Source organism: Thermomyces dupontii (assembly GCF_041956625.1).
Source record: "Thermomyces dupontii strain NRRL 2155 unplaced genomic scaffold VTN31scaffold_2, whole genome shotgun sequence".
Classification (NCBI taxonomy): domain Eukaryota; kingdom Fungi; phylum Ascomycota; class Eurotiomycetes; order Eurotiales; family Trichocomaceae; genus Thermomyces; species Thermomyces dupontii.
This window is the reverse complement of record NW_027192308.1, coordinates 36,209-52,119: the sequence shown is the minus strand read 5'-3', so window position 1 is coordinate 52,119 and position 15,911 is coordinate 36,209. Positions and strand designations below refer to the sequence as shown.

At 51.8% G+C, this 15,911-nt stretch overlaps 7 protein-coding genes across 7 annotated transcripts; 5 read left to right on the top strand and 2 right to left on the bottom strand.

The window, feature by feature from the left end:
• Positions 1 to 718: 718 nt before the first annotated feature.
• Positions 719 to 1,377, top strand: VTN31DRAFT_2402 (uncharacterized protein; the record flags this gene model as incomplete). Its single annotated transcript, XM_069402567.1, has 5 exons — positions 719 to 793; positions 848 to 879; positions 948 to 1,033; positions 1,092 to 1,253; positions 1,310 to 1,377. 5 exons carry the CDS (start codon positions 719 to 721, stop codon positions 1,375 to 1,377), a joined length of 423 nt encoding a protein of 140 aa, XP_069261835.1.
• Positions 1,378 to 2,682: 1,305 nt separating this feature from the next.
• On the top strand, positions 2,683 to 3,039 carry VTN31DRAFT_2401 (uncharacterized protein; the record flags this gene model as incomplete). Its single annotated transcript, XM_069402566.1, has 3 exons — positions 2,683 to 2,810; positions 2,860 to 2,943; positions 3,000 to 3,039. The coding sequence occupies 3 exons, from the start codon at positions 2,683 to 2,685 to the stop codon at positions 3,037 to 3,039; spliced, it is 252 nt and encodes an 83-aa protein (XP_069261834.1).
• Positions 3,040 to 3,162: 123 nt separating this feature from the next.
• On the top strand, positions 3,163 to 5,885 carry VTN31DRAFT_2400 (uncharacterized protein; the record flags this gene model as incomplete). The annotated part of the gene is made up of 3 exons (XM_069402565.1): positions 3,163 to 4,314; positions 4,366 to 5,378; positions 5,444 to 5,885. 3 exons carry the CDS (start codon positions 3,163 to 3,165, stop codon positions 5,883 to 5,885), a joined length of 2,607 nt encoding a protein of 868 aa, XP_069261833.1.
• A 293-nt stretch (positions 5,886 to 6,178) lies between these two features.
• VTN31DRAFT_2399 (uncharacterized protein) lies at positions 6,179 to 10,410 on the bottom strand (the record flags this gene model as incomplete). Its single annotated transcript, XM_069402562.1, has 2 exons — positions 6,179 to 6,502; positions 6,574 to 10,410. The coding sequence occupies 2 exons, from the start codon at positions 10,408 to 10,410 to the stop codon at positions 6,179 to 6,181; spliced, it is 4,161 nt and encodes a 1,386-aa protein (XP_069261832.1).
• A 1,296-nt stretch (positions 10,411 to 11,706) lies between these two features.
• VTN31DRAFT_2398 (uncharacterized protein) lies at positions 11,707 to 12,412 on the bottom strand (the record flags this gene model as incomplete). Its single annotated transcript, XM_069402561.1, has 2 exons — positions 11,707 to 12,122; positions 12,187 to 12,412. 2 exons carry the CDS (start codon positions 12,410 to 12,412, stop codon positions 11,707 to 11,709), a joined length of 642 nt encoding a protein of 213 aa, XP_069261831.1.
• A 699-nt stretch (positions 12,413 to 13,111) lies between these two features.
• VTN31DRAFT_2397 (uncharacterized protein) lies at positions 13,112 to 14,227 on the top strand (the record flags this gene model as incomplete). Its single annotated transcript, XM_069402560.1, has 4 exons — positions 13,112 to 13,191; positions 13,251 to 13,404; positions 13,464 to 13,840; positions 13,900 to 14,227. The coding sequence occupies 4 exons, from the start codon at positions 13,112 to 13,114 to the stop codon at positions 14,225 to 14,227; spliced, it is 939 nt and encodes a 312-aa protein (XP_069261830.1).
• A 1,300-nt stretch (positions 14,228 to 15,527) lies between these two features.
• On the top strand, positions 15,528 to 15,789 carry VTN31DRAFT_2396 (uncharacterized protein; the record flags this gene model as incomplete). Its single annotated transcript, XM_069402559.1, has 2 exons — positions 15,528 to 15,615; positions 15,668 to 15,789. 2 exons carry the CDS (start codon positions 15,528 to 15,530, stop codon positions 15,787 to 15,789), a joined length of 210 nt encoding a protein of 69 aa, XP_069261829.1.
• Between the last annotated feature and the right edge of the window lie 122 nt (positions 15,790 to 15,911).

The window sequence follows — 15,911 nt, the reverse complement described above, 5'->3', positions numbered from 1 at the left end:
GTGCACACCAATCCAGACCTCGAGCCCATTGAGTGCTTCCAATGCTCGACTGGCTCAACCGACGCTCACTCCCGATCACAAAGAGAATTACTCGTATACACTAGTACTCCGTACATCACTCGCCATCAACAAGGATCTCCATCCTCTACGGCAACTCAAGGATAGTATGCGAGTATGGAGACGCCTCCTCAACCCCAACCTTCCCGACCTACGGCCGTTTCGTGACCGGAATTCTCCCCGACCCAAATCCATGTCCCTGGTCCCTGGTCAGTTGGTGTCTTTGCTCCCTGGAGTAGCTACTCCTTCAAGTAGTACTGTACTATGAAGTACACGTTGACTCAGTCGGTGGAAAGGGCAAACCCGGTTCATTAAAGAGTGTTTAGAGTTAGACACCCCTGTCACGATTTACCCCATGCGGTGCCAGCCGTTACCCTTTTGGCAGAGGTGCAGCAACGCCGGCGGGGAATGAAAAGTGAGCATCTTGGTCCGCAGGTATGTAGGTTATCCACTTGCGCACATAAATACTGATCCGGGACAGCGACTGCTGGTCACAGAAGTGCAACTTACAAAGACTTTTTGGCTGTTGGGATCAGCTCTTGGGAGCTGTTCGAAAGGGTCCTGCATCCAAAACACGAACTTCATACTTTCTATTTGAATCGTTGACGTGTGATCAGTCAGTCATCGACCTTCCTGGAATTCAACAGAGGATTATTCCACCATGACGGAACCATCTGCTCGGGAACAAACAACCACCATCAACAATGCCCCGGCAAACGTTGAAGTGGACACCTCGGTACGAAAGCTCTCCATTACGGTACACAGGATGCATTGCTGACTTGAGTCTCAGTATGAAAATGACTCTTCTTATGGCGATGAACTGTACGTGATGTGATGCCATGGCGCTCCGGATCCCATAAGCATGCTCACGCATGTTTGTCAACATATAGGTCGTCGTACAGTGCATCGCTAACGTCATCGGTGCTTGATTATCGCCATGAGAATGGCCGACGATATCATAAATTCCGCGATGGGTGTAAGACTTTCTTCTTGCCTGACCATCCAAGATCCGCAAGCTGATCGTTATTTCGTAGCGTATCTGCTCCCTAACGACGAAACAGAAAATGACCGCCTGGACATGTTTCATGAACTTTGTCTCACGCTGTTGCACCGGAAGCTCTACCTAGCCCCGATCAAGAACCCGCAGCGGGTGATTGACCTGGGGACTGGGACAGGCATCTGGGCAATTGATTTCGGTAAGCTTGCTAGCTGGGATTGGCGGACCCAAGATACGGAAGCTGACTCGCTGAAGCGGACCAACATCCCGAGGCCGAGGTAAGGAATACTAGGGGAAGCGATCCCAGATGGACAGAATGCTGACACGGGATGTTGGCCGTGCTAGGTAATCGGCTGTGATTTGAGCCCGATCCAACCGACTATGTCAGTTTAGCATAAGAACTCGTAGCTAAGTTGCTGGGCTGACGGGGATTTGCAGGGTTCCTCCGAATGTGAAGTTCCTTGTGGACGACATCGAGTCGGAGTGGGCATATGAAAGCGACCCCTTTGACTTCATCCACGCGCGATTTCTGGCCGTCTCGATCAAGGATTTTGGGAAGTTGATCAAGCAGTGCTATCGGTATGCTGACCACTGTTCCGTTTTCTTTCTTGACTCTCTAACAACAAACAGATCAGTAAAGCCCGGCGGCTGGGTTGAAATTCCAGGATTGGGACGGCTATCCCATGTCTCCAGACGGCAGTCTCAACGGCACCGCGCTCCAACAATACGACGACGAAGTTTGGGGCGCGTTCGAGGAGGCTGGCTATGAGGTGCGTCCCGGGCCCAAGTTGGAGCAATGGTTCAAGGAGGCCGGGTTCGTGAACATCCATGTTGAGAAGTTTGTGCTTCCATACGGCGTCTGGCCAAAGGATCCCCATCTTGTCAGTTATCCCCTTTGCCCCAGACGGTGAATCAATAACACTCCAGTACTGACCTCTTAGACAGAAGAAAGTTGGCGCCTGGAACCAGACCCAGGCCGAAGCGAACGGCTTCGAGGCGGTAGCCCTGGCACCTCTGACGCGGTTCAGGAAGTGGACCAAGGAGGAAGTCATTGTCCTTGCCAGTAAGGCCCGCGCCGACGGCCGGAACCGCAACATTCACATGATGTTCGACTTGTGAGTGTCCCCGTAGCTATTATCCGGCATTGCTATACAAGAGACAACTCACACAAATATCATCCGCAGCTATGTTGTCTACGCCCAGCGTCCCAAGAACTGACGGACAATACTATGTACTCCTATCGTGCCTGGACAAGTCGCTCCTGTAGCCTCGGCTGCTGGGCCTCTTGCTCTCAAGGTCTGAGCCGCCCACGCTAACAGCAATGGATAGTATGCCCTCTTCCACATAACTGGAGGCAGAGGGTATTAACCGAGACAGTCGACTCAGAGGAACGAGAGGAACGACCCATTTCGGTGCTCTTTTTTTTTTTTTTTTTTCCTTCCTTTCAATCCCTATGATAGGTTTTGTCCGTAGTCACTTCTAAAATCTTTCACACTGAATAAATAAGAATGCCCCTCCAGCCTTCTAATACGACCTTGCCAACATGATGGACACGCCAGCTCTGATTCAGAAACACAAAGAGTTCCTCCACAAACGGTGTTTCAAGTAGCATACTGAGTCAGTAAACCATGGCCTCCCCAGAGGTCTTCGTTCCGGAGGTGATGTTCTGCTCCTTTTTCAGTTCAAGCTTCATGTGCACTTCGTCCATGGGTCCTGCGTTTATCCACCACCCTTTCTATATTGGGCAAAATGGTAGGTACGGCATGTATCCAAAGGGGTGTGCACCCCAAGACTCCCAGCGCCAGTTGTCGCAGCAACCAGGCCCAGCACACGCAAGCGATCAACAGCCACGCTGAACAGAATCAATCAGAGTTAAACAGAACCAACATGTTCGTCGCGTAAGAGTCCACTCGGGTCTCTATCGCAGAAATTGATTGGTCACCAGAAACACCGTAGGCCTTACGGGTCAAAACCGTTTTCATTGAGGTACCCTGAGATCAACAAACACTGTCGCAGGAATTGGGCCGAACCTCTGCCTCTAATAAGGCAGCGATGGAGAGAATTCGATGACACGTCTCCTGTCATCTCATTGAATCCTTTCGAGACACATGCCCGAGCACTCCTGCAGTCGCGAGCGTCGTCGCGACCGAGAACGAGGCTCTTCACATCGACGACGCTACGAGGAACCCGAGTACTATTACGATGGTCATGAATATTATGGTAATGAACACGACGGCTACGATGACGACGAAGAGGAACGATATTATAGGCACCGCTCGTCTCACGGTCAATCGTGCGGCTACCGGGCTCATGTATACGACCGTGTCGACGCGGACGATGTTCCGGAGGAGGAAGAGATGTATGACGACACACCAACGAGAAGGCATCGTTCGAGAAGGAGAACTCCAGAGGAATCCCGGCCAAGATATAGAGACGATCTGCGGAGAGAACGTGCAACGAAAGCAAAGGAATCACCTGCAACCTCGCCGAAGAAAAAGGCGGATCGGGAAGGTCGACGTCGAGGACACAGCAGAGGGCTTGAGGACAGCCCCACGCGCGAGGCGGCCGTGAGGGAACGTCGGCATCGACACAGGGAAAGTGACGATGAATGGCGGAGGGATCGCGAGACACGCAGGCAGCGCCGTCGCGAACGAGAACGGCACCGGATTGCGGAAAAACATGCGAGCCAGGATTCTGCCAACAGTGCCTCGCAGTTGCTCAGCGCCGACGCCCTGGCTAGACTAAATGATTATTACGAGTCGCAGCAGCGTGAGGAATTTGTTGAGCAATATGAAGAAGCATATCGTCGTCGAGATCGAGAAATCCCGGCTGAGGATCTGATGGTCCAGAAAAAGCGCCGAAGACGACGAGAGTCTGTGCACGAAAAGCGTCAAGAGTATGATGAATATGATGACTATCACGCGCGGAAATCCCGGAAGAAACGGATGGTGTCGGGGGCCGTGTTGGAAGAAGGCCGAGGTTCGAGGTTCCGACTCTGGCTCCGAGGAGGCGGTGGCGGCTCTGGAACGGGGAAAAGCGAAAGCGATCTTGACAGTGGCGATGCGGATGCTCCCTTCTGGAAGAAGCACAAGAAGCTTCTAATAGGAATTGGTATATTGGCGCTGGTTCTCGTCATCGCCGTCCCCGTTGGGGTGGTTGTCTCCAAGAATCATGGCGGCGACTCTGATGACGACGTATCCAGCTCTTCGGATACGGATCTCACTGCAGGTCTATCTGAAATTGATCCCGACAGTATCCCCGTAAGTTGATACATGTTATGATGGATGACCAATGTACTAATGCTCGTACAGAAGAAAGCTAAGGGAACCGAGCTTGACCCATTCACATGGTACGATACGCGGGACTTTAATCTAACCTACACCGAGGAAACAGTCGGCGGGCTGCCTGTCATGGGTCTGTTCTCAGAGTGGGACGACTCTGCGCAGCCAAACGAGCACGTACCGCCTCTGAACAAAAAGTTCCCCTATGGCAAACAGCCGATCCGCGGCGTTAATATAGGTGGGTGGCTAAGCGTCGAGCCATTCATCACGCCTTCATTCTTCTCCAAATATCCGCTTTCAGAGGGTATTATCGATGAGTACACCTTATGTAAGAAACTGGGCTCGTCCGCTGCCTCTGTGCTGGAGAAGCACTATGCGACCTTCATCACAGAGGAAGACTTCAAGCTCATGGCCGAAGCCGGGCTGGACCATGTTCGCATCCCGTTCTCGTATTGGATCGTCACCACTTACGACGATGATCCGTACGTGCCGCGCATTGGCTGGCGGTACCTGCTCCGTGCTATCGAGTATTGCCGCAAGTACGGGCTACGAGTGAAGCTCGATCTGCACGGTCTGCCCGGTAGTCAGAATGGTTGGAACCACAGCGGTCGACAGGGCCAAGCAAACTGGCTGAATGGGACGGATGGCGAGCTCAATGCGCAGCGGTCACTCGACATCCACGACCGTCTGTCAAAGTTCTTCGCACAGCCGCGGTACAAGAATATCGTCACCATCTACGGGCTGGCCAACGAGCCGCGCATGTTGAATCTGCCGATCAAGCCAGTCTTGGAGTGGACTAAAGAAGCCGCCGAGCTGGTCCGCAAAAATGGCGTCGAGGCGTTTATTGCTTTCCACGACGGCTTTTTGAATCTTGACAAGTGGCAACACATGCTCAAGGACGGTCCGGAGGATATGCTGCTCGACACCCACCAGTACACCATTTTCAACATGGACCTCATCGCCCTCACGCATCGCGGTAAAATCGAACTGGCATGTGAGCAGTGGCTGCCGATGATGAAAAAAGTCAATAGTCCGACCAATGGGTATGTTCCTTTTTTCCCCGTCAGCATGAAAATAAAACGATGTCTTAACGACTTTCGCGTCATAGATGGGGCCCAACAATATGCGGTGAATGGTCCCAAGCCGACACCGACTGCGCCCGATACCTGAACAACGTCGGCAGAGGCACGCGCTGGTACGGCGACTACACCGACCCGCGAGACCCGCGCTGCCCGACCGAAGTGGGTAAGACCGACGAGGAGAAGAAGAAGGAAAATGCAACCCCGTGCAGCTGCACGCCGGCCAACGCCCCCGCGTCGTCGTACTCGTCCGAGTACAAATACCTCCTGAAGACCTACGCGGAAGCGCAAATGTCGGCCTTCGAGGCCGCGCATGGCTGGTTCTACTGGACGTGGCAGACGGAGTCGGCGCCGCAGTGGAGCTACCGCCAGGCTTGGGAAGGTGGGTTTTTGCCCGAGAAAGCCTACGCGCCGGAGTTTAGGTGCGGGGATGAGATTCCGGATTTTGGGGATTTGCCCGAGTATTACTAGGGGGTTGTTTATTTGACGGCCCGCGGGGGGTGGGGGGGCGCGCCCTGCTGTGAAGAATACCCTTCTGGGTGGTTTGATTTGTTGGTGTTGGCGTGAGCTTTACTGTAGTTATACTGACTTCAGATTTCTTTTTCATGTGTGTGATGGGCTACGCATGGTATAGATTCCCTGAATGCATCTGATGGATTCTGCTCATGACCGTTGTCGTCGTATCCTCGACTCGTCCGTCGTAAAGATGCAAGTCTTATCATCCGGTTTGTAAAAGTACATTTTCAGAGAACCATCTCAACAACTCATGCTTGGATGCCGTCCCGCGGCAACCACCCTCCTAGCTCCCAGTTTGCCCCCGGCTGGTAGGTGATTTCCTTGCGTGCTTCTTCCCGGTCAAGCCCGCGCAGCAGGAGATTGGCCCGCTGGAAATCGATCGGTTTCATCAGGTACCCGTCGAACCCGGCGTCAATGTACATCTGCGCGTCCTTCTCAACGAGGGAGGCCGAGACGGCGAATATGGGCACACGGCCGTAGCTCCGCGCTTTGTCGGACGACAACGCGGTGGTGCAGCCTGCTTCGAAGTCGCGGATTTGTTTTGTTGCCATCATGCCGTCTACAATCGGCATCTGAGACCGGAAAAAAAGAAAAAGTTAGCTGGTACTTTTAAGTCGGGTTTACGTGGGTTGTGCGTGTTTACCTGAAGGTCCATCAGAACCACGTCGTAGAGTTGTGGGTTGGCACGGTATGCTTGGACACATTCTTCTCCGTTCACGGTCAGCTGCACGGTGTGGCCGCAACGTTCCAGACGTTTTTGGACAATCTTGCTGTTGATTGGATCGTCCTCGGCCACGAGGACGCGGAGAGCCAGGCCGGGTTCAGTCATTGATGTTTCTCCGCGGTCGGATGCAATCGCGCCTGCTTGCGATGTTTCTGTAGAGCTGGTTTTGCGGCGCTCGACTGGTGACTGCGGGCGATCAATGTCCAGTGAAGGGATTCGAAGACCACTTAGAGGCACTCCAGAATCGGTGACAGCCTGCTGGCCCGGGACTCGTGGTGATCCTAGAGGCTTCAAATGTTGCAGATCGTCACTGCTGCGGATATTCCTTTGCGCCACGATGCTCGCTTCTGCAGGGCTTCTCGTGATTCCTTCTCCTTCCTGATGTGATGCTGCTTTCGCCAAGGGCTCGGCAATGGGGCTCAGAGGACTGTCAGCTGTCGAGCGACCGCTGGGAGATTCGCCTCTGATGGACAAGGCCGGCTGTCGGATGGCGTCGATGAAACGATCCGCCTGGCTTCGACTGCTCTGCGAGCTATCTCGTCTCTTTTCCCCCACGTCACTCTCCGCACTTGGCGGGCTCGGAACGTCGAGTCGAGGGACATTGCGATCAATGAGAAATACCTCTGGACTGGTCTCAGGCAACTTGGCTGTACCGGAAGGACTCGGTTCAGCTACGCCAGAACTCACTTGCTCCTGATCTGGGAGCGGGAATCGCAGTGTCATCTTGAAACGGCTGCCTTTTCCTTGCTCCGACTTGACGCTGAGCTGTCCTTGCATATTCCGAACAATTCGAGCCACCAGTGCCAAACCAAGTCCGAGAACGCGTTTGGGTTGATCAACAACTTCACCATCAAGTTCGTAATAATAGTTTTCGTCTTCCGTCGAGACTTGCTCCAAGTCTCGAAACAATGCATCCACGGTCTCGCGAGACATACCCGCCCCGGTGTCTTCTACGGCAATCTCGACGTCAACGGAGTTTGGCTGATCTGGCTGTCCAGCAGCCCGCCGCATGTCAACATACACAGCCCCGGCTGTTGTATGTTGAAATGCGTTGGAGATGATGTTCATGATAACTTGACGGACACGACGTTGGTCGCCGAGGACCAAACGTGGGATGCCTGGATGCGTCTTGACATAATACTGGAGATCCTTTCGCTTCACCTCTCCGTCAAACATATCCGCAGCTTCTTTCAAAGTCATCGGGAGATCGAACACCTCATCTTTGATCAGGCTCTTGCCCTTCTCGGTATTTGTCAGATCTAAAAGATCGTTGATCACGTAGATCAACGATTTGGACGCGGAGTAGGACCTGGCGAGATTATCCCGAGTTTCAGAATCCAGCGAGCCCTCAAGCGCGATCTCCAGATAGTTGATAATGGCGTTGAGAGGTGTTCGGACCTCATGAGCTGAGTTGGCCAGCAGAAGCTTGGTCAATTGTGTGTTTTGCATCGCGGCTTCTTTCTGCCTCCAAACCTCAATGAACTTTCCGTAGACAAGGCACAGTACCGCCGCGGTCTCGACGTCGGTCTCAGACCATGCCCGCGATCGCGTTCGAACAGTTTCCCGCCACGACTGGAAACTCTTCCGCGGCTGGAGAGTTCCTCCTCCAAATTCCTTCTCGTACGGATTTCCAGCCCACTTGATTTCTGTCAATTGACCACGTCGGAAGAAGACAATGAAGTCGCTACCACCCGCGGACAGAGGAACGTACAACAAGCCGCAGACATGTTTGAAACCAGGCGGGTATCGCAAATCGGGAAAGTCACGGCTCACGTCGTGGGAAGCAACAACGGTGCTCAGTTGGCGCAGTTTCAGGTATTCAATCAACGCCAGAACTTCATCCGAGTGCGCTAGTCGGCCCAGAATCTTGGTTTCATCGCGGATTGACAGCGCTCCGTAATCGGCACCGAACAGCTTCAGCAAGTCCTCTGATGATGCAATGATATACCCAGAAGGATTGGCTCCAGTGGGAACGGTGTTGATCAACTTTCGAGCTTGCAATCGTGTCGTATAGGATAATCTCTCGATATTGCGCGCCACCGTATCCCCGAGCAAGCGGCATATTTTTCGAATGGGAAACGGCACCCTCATGCCTTGGCTACCATACGAATGACAGGATATTAGGCCCCACAGCTCGTTGAAGACGTTGATGCTGATCGACATTGAGGCACGGACGTCCATGTTGGCCAGATACTGCAGATGAATGGGAGACATGGCTCTCAAGTAGGCGTGTGTCATGTCTAGTGGGGTTGAGAGGTCTTTCTTCGTCCGACAGACCAGTCGAGCAGTCTTCATTTCGCGATCGTAGAGTAAACGCACTTTGTTGATCTTGTACAGCTCCCGTGCCTGCCTGGGTATATCCGATGCGGGGAAATGGAGGCCCTTGTACAGATCCTTCGATGCTTTGGGATCCAGCAATTCGGCAACGACGACGCCATCCCAGCTGCTGTCAAACTGGTAGATCATGACTCGATGAAAACCCGTGAGCTCCTTTACCAGCCCAATTGCGGTGTTCAGAAGGACATCCAGGGTGGATGCTTTTGTGAGCTGCTCCTCAATCTGTGACAAAATATTGAAAACTTTCATGGCAGTTGCTTCTCCTTTGCGGCGCCGAGCACTGCGTAGAATTCGAATTGGTCGGTTTATATTGATTGTGCTGGAGGCCAGTTCCTCTGGTGTGGGTTCCAGGCCAAGTGTGTCAGAAGGCTCATTTGGAGTGGTTTGGCCTGACACGTTCAGTGGATGAACATGGTCATCCTCCAGCTCCAATTCACACACAATCAAGTCCTTTTGCTGCTCGGGAACGTGAATCGCACACCAGAACTTCTTTGCTTCCCCCACAGGGTTGGTGATTGTCAAAATGAAAATCTCCGGTCCATGAGTCCGCGGATCACAATCATCGTCGCGGACGAAATCAATGTGATCCAATAGGTTCTCCCGTTGGTCCTCACTGAGGATGTCTGTGAAGCTGTTCAACTCAAACAGCTGTTTCGGTGTATAACCGATCAAATCTGCCGAATTTTCGCTGACAACACGCACAACGAACTTCCCATCTGACTCTTCCCGCAGGGCAAACAGAACTCCAAAGCTCTGAATCGCCCCCGGAATGTGGATTGGCTCATCCTCACAAGACTGAAAGGTTCCACCGCTACCCGTGACCACCACATGGCCATCTTCGGTTTCAACGTGCTGAAAACGCGACGTAACCAGGTCCGCCTCTTCCCAACCCTTGGCGATACTATGGGGAGGCTCTTGCCCGCTCAACGGTACGCCACCATCGGTGCTGGAAGAGAAGGACGTTTCGTCGCTGGAATGGCGTCCAGATACGATTTCCAGAGCTGGATGGCGCAGAGACCTTGGCACGGCTCTGCCCCCTGTTGAACTGGACATATATTCCTCTGTGGCGATATCATTTGCATATACCGACGGATCATCAAACAGCTCGGCTGGGACGCCGCCTGTTTGCAACGCTTCGGATGAAGATTGTGGAACATTCTCGGGGTCTTGTTCGTTTGGCGGATTCTGCGCTGTACTTCCCGCAGAGGACGGTATATCGCTCCGAGGCCCGACAGAGATTACAGATCGGATCGGGAAGACCCTGTCGGGTGTTTCGGAGCCTAGGCGAGGGAATTGCGTTTGCGACTCGGGGGATGACATCTGCGACGCTGATCTGTCATGACCAGCACTTGTGATGGGTGTCTGGGGGATGGAAACCTCTGCGGCCGGTATGTTGCCGCTGGGCGGGGAGGTCGCCATCGCGGCGTGGAACAGGCGGAGAAGATGCGAACGTCCCAAGCAAAAGATACAAGATCAATTGCCATTAAGAAGTGGTCTCATGAGCTGGCCTTGAGAATTTGAAAGTTCAACGAGCACTTTCTGGAACTGAGCTGAATTCTATCAAGCAGTTACAGCGACCAAGAATGAAACGATGTGGAAGCTCGGCAGTCTATGGCAGAGCTGGCAACTGAGCCTTACAATGCTGTACAATTTTCACAGCGGAGCACACGACAGTGAACGAGTGAGGATTGTTGGCAACTTGCAGCCTGCAATGCAAAGCAAAAAGAGTAGGACGAGCTGCACACGGTCTTATCGTGGCTGTCCTCAGGCGACAAGAGAGAACATGCACCATCCAGTCTGAACGGAAGAAACCGGCCAAGCGGAGTTGTCAGACTGTGGTTCAATTCTGCCAATTTTGCAGCTCAAAAGAATGTCTTTCTGCAACTGACTATACGAGTAGTTACTTGAAGCACCATGGAAGTTGTCCCTCACATGCAAAAAAAAGCAGCGGACCAGCAAATCTGATCAAGCGTCCCAGAAAGGTTCAAGCAATTGCCGGAAATGAAGAGTCTGGACAGAAGAGGAATGGCGCCACCACAAAACCGGATCCAGGTCCAGATCGCGATAGACCAATGTGCGCGTCAGACCAATCGTGAGGCATTTTAGCTTTGAGGCTTTGCCTCAATCTGGAACGCCGTTGCTTAAATCCAAAATTGGCCAATCAGCGGACGCCGGAGCCGGTCTCCGGCGCTGTCAATCGGCTATTTTTCTCGATTCCTGATCTGCGCATTGACCTACCAGATGGAGTAGGCTTCCTACTCGGCTTCTTACTCCTTAATAGGTAATAGATAATACGTGAATTCGTCGGACAAAACTTTTCCCGAAGTTCCTCCATCGGCCCGTTCTCATCCATCGGCTCGGAAACGCCCTCTAAAACCGACGGTTTATCCCGAAAACAGACCCAACTCGCGTTCTTGGAATCCATGACTGTTCACCCTCCGCGGGTAAAAGTTCTGGCACTTACAAGGTCCGAAGTGTCCCGCACGATGCGCGAACTACATGACTCGGGCTTTGAGCTTCATGGCAAAGGACAAAGTACTACACTGTACGAGCGGATCGGCGAGCAGTTTTTGGGACAGCAAATACTACCAATCGTCAGAATCAAACTAGGGTCATTGATATAACAACGTAAAAGACGAACAAATCGGGCCGTCATGACACACACACTTGACTATTCCTTGCCATTCTCAAGACAGACCAGCTGCCCCATGTTGATCACCGCCGCCAAAAGGCTAACCGAGTGTCCCAACTTCTCTTGGGCGGCGAGACTGAGCTATTTAACTCCGCTTTTTCCTCGGCCGAAAGGTCATCGTCGTTCGTATTTTTCACTGACTGCATTTTATCGCCACGTTCGAGGTCGACTTTTTCCTGCTTGCTGTCCTGATTTTTTCTCGTGGAGCCACACGATGTGGATTGGGTCTTTGCCAGGATATTCCTTTCTCGAGTCCCTCGATGGCCACCAATCTTGGGAGTTTCAAGGGGGTGACTCTTCGGCTCTCGTGCTGATCGTGGAAACCGTGGCGTCAGCGGTGTGAGAACCTTGTCCGTGACTTTTCTCGCGGATTGACGAAGCTTCTCTCTGACGGCCCATTGTCTGCGTTTCGCAACGACGTAGAGCACTGCCGATGTGACTGCGAAGCGGCAGTTACTATTTAGCTTCCCAACTGGTGACTGCATCAAGGATCGAATCCGTACGGCCAAAGATCACCACCACCCCAGCGACCACGGATAAAGCGATGATCACATTTCGCGACTTGTCACTGAGATTCGAGCCTGACCCTGCTCCTGATGCTCCAGCTGCATTCTGGGCAGCCACGTCACCGGCGTCTGGGTGCAGACCGTCCTCCTGCTGTGCGGAAGAAATGGCGACAAAGAGGAGTGCCGAGATCCAGGCAGTCAGGCCGTTGATATCTCTGCCCATCTTGACCTGATGTGTCTAACATACAAATGACAGAGTGTGATTTTGTAAGGTTGCTCATTCGAGGCGAAGGATACTTGTCAGTTTTTAAGAGACAGCGGAGAACAGTTCCATCTCCATCATCTACACCCTGCTGTACTTCGAAGATTCTTGTCACAGAAGCCTCTCTCCCATACCAGAGCAAAGACCAATCACGAAATCAACCCCAGGTGTTCGGAAGATCAGCTTGTAGATCGTCGCTCTCAAGACCAATCATGGCCGATGGTTGAGCGCCGCTAGACGTGATTGAACCACATAAAGTTTTTAGGCGCCTGAAGAGCGTGTTTGGCTGCAGGCAAAGTCTTCAAGAAATTCACATCAAAAGTAACTATGTGAACCTTTTTGTTTTGGAGACGAATTCTCAAGAAACTGGAAAATATCAGAGCTTCGATGGGTGCAGGAACGAGGGCGCTTGTTGTGGTGCTAAGATAGTACTTTTATGATGAGGTGCATTAAACTGCCAGTAAATGGATTGTTGCCTGGATCTCAAGCCATCGAACACTCCAATTAGTTCGAAACGATTACCTAGTACTCTCCATTATATTTAAAATTTTTCGGAGTTTCCTTTGGTGTATTCATAGAACTTCGGACTTTGGTGTGGAATTCTGCTTCATAGACTTCTCTCACAGAATCTGCGTTCTTTTGACTTTTCGACTCCCGGTAATGAATCCCTCCATCGATCGCGCAGGCCCCCAATTGGCGTCTGCGAGAATAGCAATTGGCGTATCTGATCATTACGACGCGTGTGTCGAAGACATGATGAGCGATTTGGCTTGGGTACCGCATGGCTAACAGCGTCCAGATCCCATGCGGAAGATGAACGGGAAGAGGACACCGCGAAGGCACGATTGGGGCGATTCCAAGCTCAATATGACATCGTCGGTTCGCTGCCTCCCGAGCTTGTGCTTGAGGTTGTGACGCATCTGGGCCCAGCTGACGTTGTCCGAAACCGAATGGTCCGCATTGCCTTCCTTGTCGATATTTTCGTCTATTTTTGACAGGGGACCCTTCTTAGGTTTCAAAACGATGGCTCTCTATTTTATCGAGCAATACAGTGACCAGTTCTGTCTTGCGCCAATCTCTTGCCTTCCTGAATGTCGAGGGCATCGATGAAACTTCCGTCGACGCGACCGACTATTTTCGATGGCAACATGGTTTGCAAAGTGGCCGGCCCGTCAAGAAGCTGTTTCTCCCGTGGACGGAATCGGAGTTGGGTGTCTCTGATATCTGGTACCATTCTCGACGGCTATTTTATCGCACATTTGCTGCCAATGATCTCGAAATGATGGATCTTGTGACTGGAGAAAGATCGAAGTTGGTCAAAGAAGAAGAATTGAATGCAGATGTGGAAATCCTCATCTCCGATTGCCATGTTATTGTTCATGATCACAGGTACGAGGATATGCAGTTCTTCCCCCTTGTCCGCATCATCTGACATGTGTGCTATTGAGCTCTCTGGCCGCGTGGAATATTCACACCAAACAGCGATGTCCAAGGGGAGAGCTTCCTTGTTATCCCGACGAGATTCATCTGCAGAAGGACAAGGTTGTCATCGTCGACAGGTTAGGTGAACAGCAGAATTTTTGGCTCCTCTACATTTGGGATCTAAGCTCGGATAGCATGCGAAAATTAGGGAGATTTACTGATCTGTGGCTTTGGCACTTGGACGCGGATGAGAACATGCTGCTTGCATTCGAGATCAACTGGGATACGAATCCGCCGGAGGTCCAGCAGACTAAACGGCCTTTGACGACTGGGCAGCTGCTCGAGCGCAGGTAATTTCATCTGTCGCTGTCGGGGGATTCTGTGGACCAGATACGTCCGAGGCCATTCACCAGTTTCGGCATCCGCACCTACGTCCGCACATACGGCAGCAAGACAGTGAGGCGTGTGGAATACACAAACGATGGGTATGACACAATCGACCTCATCTACGAACCTGCCATCGACAAACTAAGCGTCCGGTGGAACTGGTTCCATCCAGATATCTCCAGTCGCGCCTCGTGTCATAGCGCGTTTCTGTCCCCCAACATTGTCTACCACTGGAACCGCAAACACAACTGTCTTGAGATCATTGACGACTACAACCAGACCAGAAACCGACATCCCCACCGCTTTGATATCCGAGAGGTTAAAACTAGCATTGGTTTTCGAAAACCCTTGGGGAGGGTAGAATCGATGTTGCACGACTATCAACCTACGTTGGAAGCCTTCGGCGACCGTGAGGTCTTTGGTCTAGCTAGCGATGACGGCGTTCAGATCTGGTTTTTCAATCCTCACTTCGTCCCCGACGTCCCGGGTGCGAAGCCTTTTATTCCAATGGAAGGTGATTTGTCGAAATAAACCCATGCACGCATCCCAATTCTGATCCTGGAGGACGGTATCAGAACAGAGGCTCGCTCATGGCCATGTTTCAGCACTTTACAGCCTGTTTTCTTCTGCTTGATCAATAAATAGGGAGTCGAAACGGAGTAGTACCTGTGACGACGTTGTTAGAGCAATGAGTTCTCCGACACCTGACGGCGTGGGCTCGACGGTCTTGTCATACTATCTTGATAGGTGGTTTGGATGCCACGAGAAGGACTGGCAGAGTCATCCGAGACTTTCCCGCTGAGCAGAAACATGAGAATGACCATATGCGAGTAGTGTTCGTGGTTTCTGCTGTGTTTTCAGTATTCAGTAATCTGGATGATTTCGATTTCCGTCCTCCGTGCCAGTCAAACCATTGTCACAGCAATCAACTTTTGACCAGTGAATCAGGAGATGGAACCGACTGCTCTCCAACTTAAGGCAAATGACCTGTGAATGGGTAAATCATCCTACTTGTTGTAGGCCACTACTGAAGGAATCCTGATGGGATTCGTTGAAATCGACGGATCCATCCATCGCTTGATCGCTTGCAACCCGGATGAGTCACAGAACACTTCAGTCTTGTGAAAGGACTTGACTTTCAAGTAACTATTCAATCTACGGCGTTTTCCCTCGGAGTCATAGTAGAGGAATACAGGCCTGAAAATATACTCCCTAGAATCAATTTCCATCACAGACTTTATGTTATGTTGACTTGAAGATTCCGGCAATGAATCCCTCCGCCGGTCGCGCAGCTCCTCAATCGGCTTTTGCGGGGATAATAGTGTACGTCTCTGGTCGTCACAAAATATCCAAAAGTCGAAGACAAACAATCTGGCTTAGAAAACTTTGCGGCTAACCAGCGTGCAGATCTCATGCTTGCCACAATCGGCGGGAAGAGGGCAAATTCTCGGACATTGCGAAGGCACGCTTGGAGCTGTTTCGACTTCGATATGACATCGCTGGTTCGCTGCTTCTCAAACTATGGATAGACCTCAATATCACCATCAAAATAAGAAGTGAAATGCCCACAGAGAATCAAAAAATCCATTGGTGCCCCCAGCAGCCCGTAGAATATAAGCACATTAAGAAAGCCTAATAATATACAATGACC